This window comes from Schistocerca piceifrons, chromosome X (assembly GCF_021461385.2).
Source record: "Schistocerca piceifrons isolate TAMUIC-IGC-003096 chromosome X, iqSchPice1.1, whole genome shotgun sequence".
In the NCBI taxonomy this organism is placed as follows: Eukaryota; Metazoa; Arthropoda; class Insecta; order Orthoptera; family Acrididae; genus Schistocerca; species Schistocerca piceifrons.
In genome coordinates this window covers 940,411,482-940,419,150 of record NC_060149.1, presented here as the reverse complement: position 1 = coordinate 940,419,150, position 7,669 = coordinate 940,411,482, and the positions used below count along the sequence as shown (strand labels likewise).

The window sequence follows — 7,669 nt, the reverse complement described above, 5'->3', positions numbered from 1 at the left end:
TTGACAATGAAACGCAGAAATTGCATCCGAATTTAATACAAATATCACAATGCCGACTTAAGCACAAGAGGACTGACAATCTCACTTTCTATGATTTGAACGTCTCCTGTGAGTCCAGTTTTAGATTCCGATGCTTCACTTCAAGTATACTGTATCTCTTGGACCTTCTTAATAACGATGAAACACAGAAATTGCATCGAAATTAAATTCAAAATTCACAATGCCGACTTAAGTAAAAGAGCACTGACACTCTCACTTTCAATGATTTGAACCTCTCCTGTGAGAATAGTTTTAGATTCCGATGTTTCACTTCAGGTTTACTGTATCCCATGGACCTTCCTATTGACGATGTAACACAGAAATTGCATCGGAATTAAATTCAAAAGGCACAATGCCGACTTAAGTACAAGACGTCTGACACTTCCACTTTCTATGATTTGAACCTCTCCTGTGAGTCCAGTTTTAGATTCCAATGTTTCACTTCAGGTTTACTGTATCCCTTGGACCTTCTTATTGACGATGAAAGACAGAAATTGCATCGGAATTAAATTCAAAAGGCACAATGCCGACTTAAGTACAAGAGGACTGACACTCTAACTTTCTATGATTTGAACCTGTCCTGTGAGTCCAGTTTTAGATTCCGATGCTTCACTTCAGGATTACTATATCCCTTGGACCTTCTTATTGACGATGAAACAGGGAAATTGCATCCGAATTTAATACAAAAGGCACAATGCGACTTAAGCAAAAAAGGACTGATACTCTAACATTCTATGATTTGAACCACTCCTGTGAGTCCAGTTTCAAATTCCGATGCTTCACTTAAGGTTTACTGTATCCCTTGGACCTTCTTATTGACGATGAAACACAGAAATTGCATCAGAGTTTAATATAAAAGGCACAATACGGACTTAAGTACAAGAGGACTGACACTCTCACTTTCTATGATTTGAACCTCTTCTGTGAGTCCAGTTGTAGATTCCGATGCTTCACTTAAGTTTACTGTATCCCTTGGACCTCCTTATTGACAATGAAACACAGAAATGGCATCGGAATTAAATTCAAAAGGCACAGTGCCGACTTAATTACAAGAGGACTGACACTCCACCTTTCTATGATTTGAACCTGTTCTGTGAATATAGTTTTAGATTCCGATTCTTCACTTCCGGTTTACTGTATACCTTGCAAATTCTTATTGACGATGGAACACAGAAATTGCATCCGAATTTAATACAAAAGGCACAATGACGACTTAAGTACAAGAAGACTGACATTCTAACTTTCTATGATTTGAACCTCTCCTGTGAGTCCAGTTTTAGATTCCGATGCTACACTTCAGGTTTACTGTATCCCTTGGACCTTTTTATTCACGATGAAACAGAGAAACTGCATCCGAAATTAATACAAATGGCACATTGCCGACTTAAGTGCAAGAGGACTGTCACTCTCACTTTCTATGATTTGAACCTCTCCTGTGAGTCCAGTTTTAGATTCCGATGCTTCACTTAAGGTTTACTGTATCCCTTGGGCCTTCTTATTGACGATGAAACACAGAAATTGCATCGTATTTAAATTCAAAAAGCACAATGCCGTCTTAAGTAAAAGAGGACTGACACTCTCACGTTCTATGATTTGAATCTCTCCTGTGAGTCCAGTTTTAGATTCCGATGCTTCACCTCAGGTTTAATGTATCCCTTGGACCTTCTTATTGACGATGAAACACAGAAATTGCATCAGAATTAAATTCAAAAGGCACAATGCCGACTTAAGTACAGAAGGACTGACACTCTAACTTTCTATGATTTGAATCTCTCCTGTGAGTCCAGTTTTAGATTCCGATGCTTCACTTCAGGTTTAATGTACACCTTGCACCTTCTTATTCACGATGAAACACAGAAATTGCATCGGAATTTAATACAAGAGGCATAATGCCGTCTTAATTACAAGAGGACTGACACTCTCACTTTCTATGATTTGAATCTCTCCTGTGAGTCCAGTTTTAGATTCCGATGCTTCACTTCAGGTTTACTGTATCCCTTGGACCTTCTTATTGACGAAGAAACACAGAAATTGCACCCGAATTTAATACAAAAGGAACAATACCGACTTAAGTACAAGAATAGTCTCTACCTTTCTATGATTTGAACCTATCCTGTGAGTCCAATTTTAGATTCCGATGCTTCACTTCAGGTTTACTGTATCTCTTGGACCTTTTTATTGACGATGAAACACAGAAATTGCATCCGAATTTAATTCAAATGGCATAATGCCGTCTTAATAACAACAGGACTGACACTTTCACTTTCTATGAATTGAACCTCTCCTGTGGGTCCAGTTTTAGATTCCGATGCTTCACTTCATGTTTACTGTATCCCTTGGACCTTCTTATTGACGATGAAACACAGAAACTGCATCCGAATTTAATACAAATGGCACAATGCCGACTTAAGTACAAGAGGACTGACACTATCACTTGCTATGATTTGAACCTCTCCTGTGAGTCCAGTTTTAGATTCCGATGCTTCACTTCAGGTTTACTGTATCCCTTGGACCATCTTATTGACGATGAAACACAGAAATTGCATCGGAAATAAATTCAAAAAGCACAATGCCGACTTAAGTAGAAGAGGACTGACACTCTCACTTTCTATGATTTGCACCTCTCCTGTGAGTCCGGTTTTAGATTCCGATGCTTCATTTCAGGTTTACTGTATCCCTTGGACCTTCTTATTGACGATGAAACACAGAAATTGCATCGTAATTAAGTTCAAAAGGCACAATGCCGACTTAAGTACAGAAGGATTGACACTCTAACTTTCTATGATTTGAACCTCTCCTGTGAGTCCAGTTTTAGATTCCGATGCTTCACGTCAGGTTTTGCTGTATCCCTTGGACCTTCTTATTGACGATGAAACACAGAAATTGCATCGGAATTAAATTCTAAAGGCACAATGCCGACTTAAGTACAAGAGGACTGACACTCTCACTTTCTATGATTTGAACGTCTCCTGTGAGTCCAGTTTTAGATTCCGATCCTTCACTTCAGGTTTACTGTATCTCTTGGACCTTCTTGTTGACGATGAAGCACAGAAATTGCATCGGAATTAAATTCAAAATTCACAATGCCGACTTAAGTAAAAGAGGACTGACACTCTCACTTTCAATGATTTGAACCTCTCCTGTGAGAATAGTTTTAGATTCCGATGTTTCACTTCAGGTTTACTGTATCCCATGGACCTTCCTATTGACGATGTAACACAGAAATTGCATCGGAATTAAATTCAAAAGGCACAATGCGGACTTAAGTACAAGAGGTCTGACACTTCCACTTTCTATGATTTGAACCTCTCCTGTGAGTCCAGTTTTAGATTCCAATGTTTCACTTCAGGTTTACTGTATCCCTTGGACCTTCTTATTGACGATGAAAGACAGAAATTGCATCGGAATAAAATTCAAAAGGCACAATGCCGACTTAAGTACAAGAGGACTGACACTCTAACTTTCTATGATTTGAACCTGTCCTGTGAGTCCAGTTTTAGATTCCGATGCTTCACTTCAGGATTACTATATCCCTTGGACCTTCTTATTGACGATGAAACAGGGAAATTGCATCCGAATTTAATACAAAAGGCACAATGCGACTTAAGCAAAAAAGGACTGATACTCTAACATTCTATGATTTGAACCTCTCCTGTGAGTCCAGTTTCAAATTCCGATGCTTCCCTTAAGGTTTACTGTATCCCTTGGACCTTCTTATTGACGATGAAACACAGAAATTGCATCAGAGTTTAATATAAAAGGCACAATACCGACTTAACTACAAGAGGACTGACACTCTCACTTTCTATGATTTGAACCTCTTCTGTGAGTCCAGTTGTAGATTCCGATGCTTCACTTAAGTTTACTGTATCCCTTGGACCTTCTTATTGACAATGAAACACAGAAATGGCATCGGAATTAAATTCAAAAGGCACAGTGCCGACTTAATTACAAGAGGACTGACACTCCACCTTTCTATGATTTGAACCTGTTCTGTGAATATAGTTTTAGGTTCCGATTCTTCACTTCCGGTTTACTGTATACCTTGCAAATTCTTATTGACGATGAAACACAGAAATTGCATCCGAAATTAATACAAAAGGCACAATGACGACTTAAGTACAAGAAGACTGACATTCTAACTTTCTCTGATTTGAACCTCTCCTGTGAGTCCAGTTATAGATTCCGATGCTACACTTCAGGTTTACTGTATCCCTTGGACCTTTTTATTCACGATGAAACAGAGAAACTGCATCCGAAATTAATACAAATGGCACAATGCCGACTTAACACGTTCACTGCCATCGGCGCACCAGCGCGTCCGGCCGATTCTAGTGCATATGCCGTCGACGCGCCTGCGCGGCGAGACACTCAGCTGTTTCTCAGCGCCACAGTTTAGTCGGGCACAGCCATTCGGTGTGGTTCATTGCGCAGGCACTCTAAGAACGTATTGTTTTCAATTTTTGCGGGTGCGGTTCGTGTGTTTTCCCTACAGTTTTTCTCTGTTGTGGGACTGAAAATGGAAGACAATCGTGACACGGCGGGCCCTTCAGAACCTAAGAAACGTAAAACACAGGACACAAGAAACGTACAAAAACTAACGGATGCGGAATTATTACGAATATTAGAAGAAAGCGATTCGGAAACGGAACTGGCCAGTGAGGAGGACGGCGTGGAATCCAGTGAAGAGTCTGACGGAGCCGAGTTTGTTTTAGATGAGACTGTAGAAATGGCTGTGAATCCTAGCGACAGGGAAATGGCAGAAGGAGTGGTAACAAGAGATAACGCAGCTGATACAACTGTTGCGTGGGAAAGAGAGCCAGTTGGAATGATAAATTGCCCATTTATAAAAAATGAGGGACTGCTTATTCAACCGACGGAAAACACTCCCTTAGATTATTTTCGTCTTTTGCTGACGGACGAATTTCTATTGACAGTTGTAGAAGAAACAAATCGAAACGCGATTGAATTATTCCTTTCTGCGGGAACCAAAGGACAATCACGAATAAACTGTTGGAAAGATGTGACTGTTGGCGAATTGTTAGTGTTCTTGGGAGTTTTCCTGCACATGGGAAATGTAAAGATGAGGAATTTGCAGGACTATTGGAAAAAGGACGCTTTATTCAACGTGAAAGGAATTGCCGATAGTATTTCACGAAATCGTTTTCTGCTAATACTACGTGCATTACACTTTTCTGAAAATCCAAAACAGGGCAAACCAACACCATCCGACAGGTTGTATAAAATACGTCCCGTTATCAATTTTTTCAATGAAAGGATGTGCCAAGTTTACTACCCTGGACGGGAACTGTCTCTGGACGAATCAATGATCCTTTGGCGTGGACGATTACTTTTCCGCCAATACATCAAAAACAAAAAGCACAAATATGGCATAAAGCTATATATTTTGACAACTCCCACTGGAATGGTCCTAAAATTCGCGGTATACACTGGCATGCTGGACGATTTAGGAGGAAGAGGCCATGCGCAAAAAATTGTTCTTCATTTACTAGATGAAAAGTTGAATGCTGGTCACCATGTGTACATGGACAATTACTATAACAGCTTCGCATTGGCAAAGCTGCTCCTGGATAAGAAGACCCACTGCACGGGAACTCTGAGGGCGAATAGGAAGGATACACCCAAGGAAATACAGGAAGCAAAACTACGAAAAGGTGAAGCCGTTGCCAGATTTGCGGAAGGAGTTATGATAGGTAAGTGGCGTGATAAGAGGGAGGTTTGCTACATTTCTAATGCATTTACAAATGAAATGGTTGAGGTTGAAACCAAAAGAAAGGAGAAGAAATCTAAGCCCTTGGCCATTGTAAACTACAATAAATTTATGGCGGGAGTTGATCGGCACGATCAGATGTTATCATATTACCTCTCGGAACGCAAAACCATACGCTGGTACAAGAAACTTTTTATCCACGTTGTGGAAATGATACTGACAAACGCACATGCCCTACACAATAAATATTGTGGCACAAAAATGCCCCTCCAAGAATTTAGACTCAGTATTATAAGAGCACTATTGCCACGAAAGCAGGTAGAACGGCCAGTCAGAAATCCCCAACATGTTGTGGTAAAACGAGAATCAAATGGAAAATCAAAAACACCGCGAAAAAAGTGCAGATCATGCGCCAGCCGTGGACAACGAACAGACACGATTTACGAGTGCCTAGATTGCCCAAATAAAGCAGGATATTGTTTGAATTGTTGTGTTATTCACCACCTCTAAAGGCAGATAGCACTTTCGTTGCTCATTTATTTTTCGACAGTTATGTGTCGGTACTATTCGTAAACTTTGTATTTATTTTATTTGTTTGAGAGTGTAATGGATAAAGCTCTAGATTGTATTTTTCTTAGATTTGACATACATTTTATTTCAGAAGTTTCTTCGAGATCTTGTGTTTGTATTTGAATGTTTCTACTATATTTTTTGTCCAATAAATATGTCGTTTGTCAGTAGGATGTTTCGTTTCATTTATGAATATAAAATGAAATTGTAGTAACCTAAACTGTCACACTAACCAGGAACAATACACTAGACGCATTGGCGCGTCCACGGCCACCCGCTACAGAATATGGCCTCATATGCCACTGACGCCTTAGTGCGCCCCAAAACAACTTTGATTCACGAGAGTAAATTTGATTGTGTACTTATAAAATAAATACATGTTATATTACTTTTAGCAATATATTTTCAGATTCTATTAAGAAAAATATTGGTTACGTGGCAAAGCAAGGCCAATTACAGTGGCAGTGAACGTGTTAAGTGCAAGAGGACTGTCACTCTCACTTTCTATGATTTGAACCTCTCCTGTGAGTCCAGTTTTAGATTCCGATGCTTCACTTCAGGTTTACTGTATCCCTTGGACCTTTTTATTGACGATGAAACACAGAAACTGCATCCGAATTTAATACAAATGGCACAATACCGACTTAAGTATAAGATGACTGACACTCTCAATTTCTATGATTTGAAACTCTCCTGAGAGTCCAGTTTTAGATTCCGATGCTTCACTTCAGGTTCACTGTATCCCTTTTGCCTTCTTATTGACGATGAAACACAGAAATTGCATCGGAATTTAATACAAAGGGCACAATGCCGACTTAAGTAAAAGAGGACTGACACTCTAACTTTCGATGATTTAAACCTCACCTGTGAGTCCAGTTTCAGATTCCGATGCTTCACTTAAGGTTTACTGTGGACCTTGGATCTTCTTATTGACAATGAAACGCAGAAATTGCATCCGAATTTAATACAAATATCACAATGCCGACTTAAGCACAAGAGGACTGACAATCTCACTTTCTATGATTTGAACGTCTCCTGTGAGTCCAGTTTTAGATTCCGATGCTTCACTTCAAGTATACTATATCTCTTGGACCTTCTTAATAACGATGAAACACAGAAATTGCATCGGAATTAAATTCAAAATTCACAATGCCGACTTAAGTAAAAGAGCACTGACACTCTCACTTTCAATGATTTGAACCTCTCCTGTGAGAATAGTTTTAGATTCCGATGTTTCACTTCAGGTTTACTGTATCCCATGGACCTTCCTATTGACGATGTAACACAGATATTGCATCGGAATTAAATTCAAAAGGCACAATGCCGACT

General features: G+C 39.5%; 1 protein-coding gene across 1 annotated transcript; it reads left to right on the top strand.

The window, feature by feature from the left end:
• Window positions 1–4,558: 4,558 nt before the first annotated feature.
• LOC124722793 (piggyBac transposable element-derived protein 4-like) lies at window positions 4,559–6,280 on the top strand. Its single transcript, XM_047247928.1, has one exon. It carries the CDS (start codon window positions 4,559–4,561, stop codon window positions 6,278–6,280), a length of 1,722 nt encoding a protein of 573 aa, XP_047103884.1.
• Window positions 6,281–7,669: the final 1,389 nt, after the last annotated feature.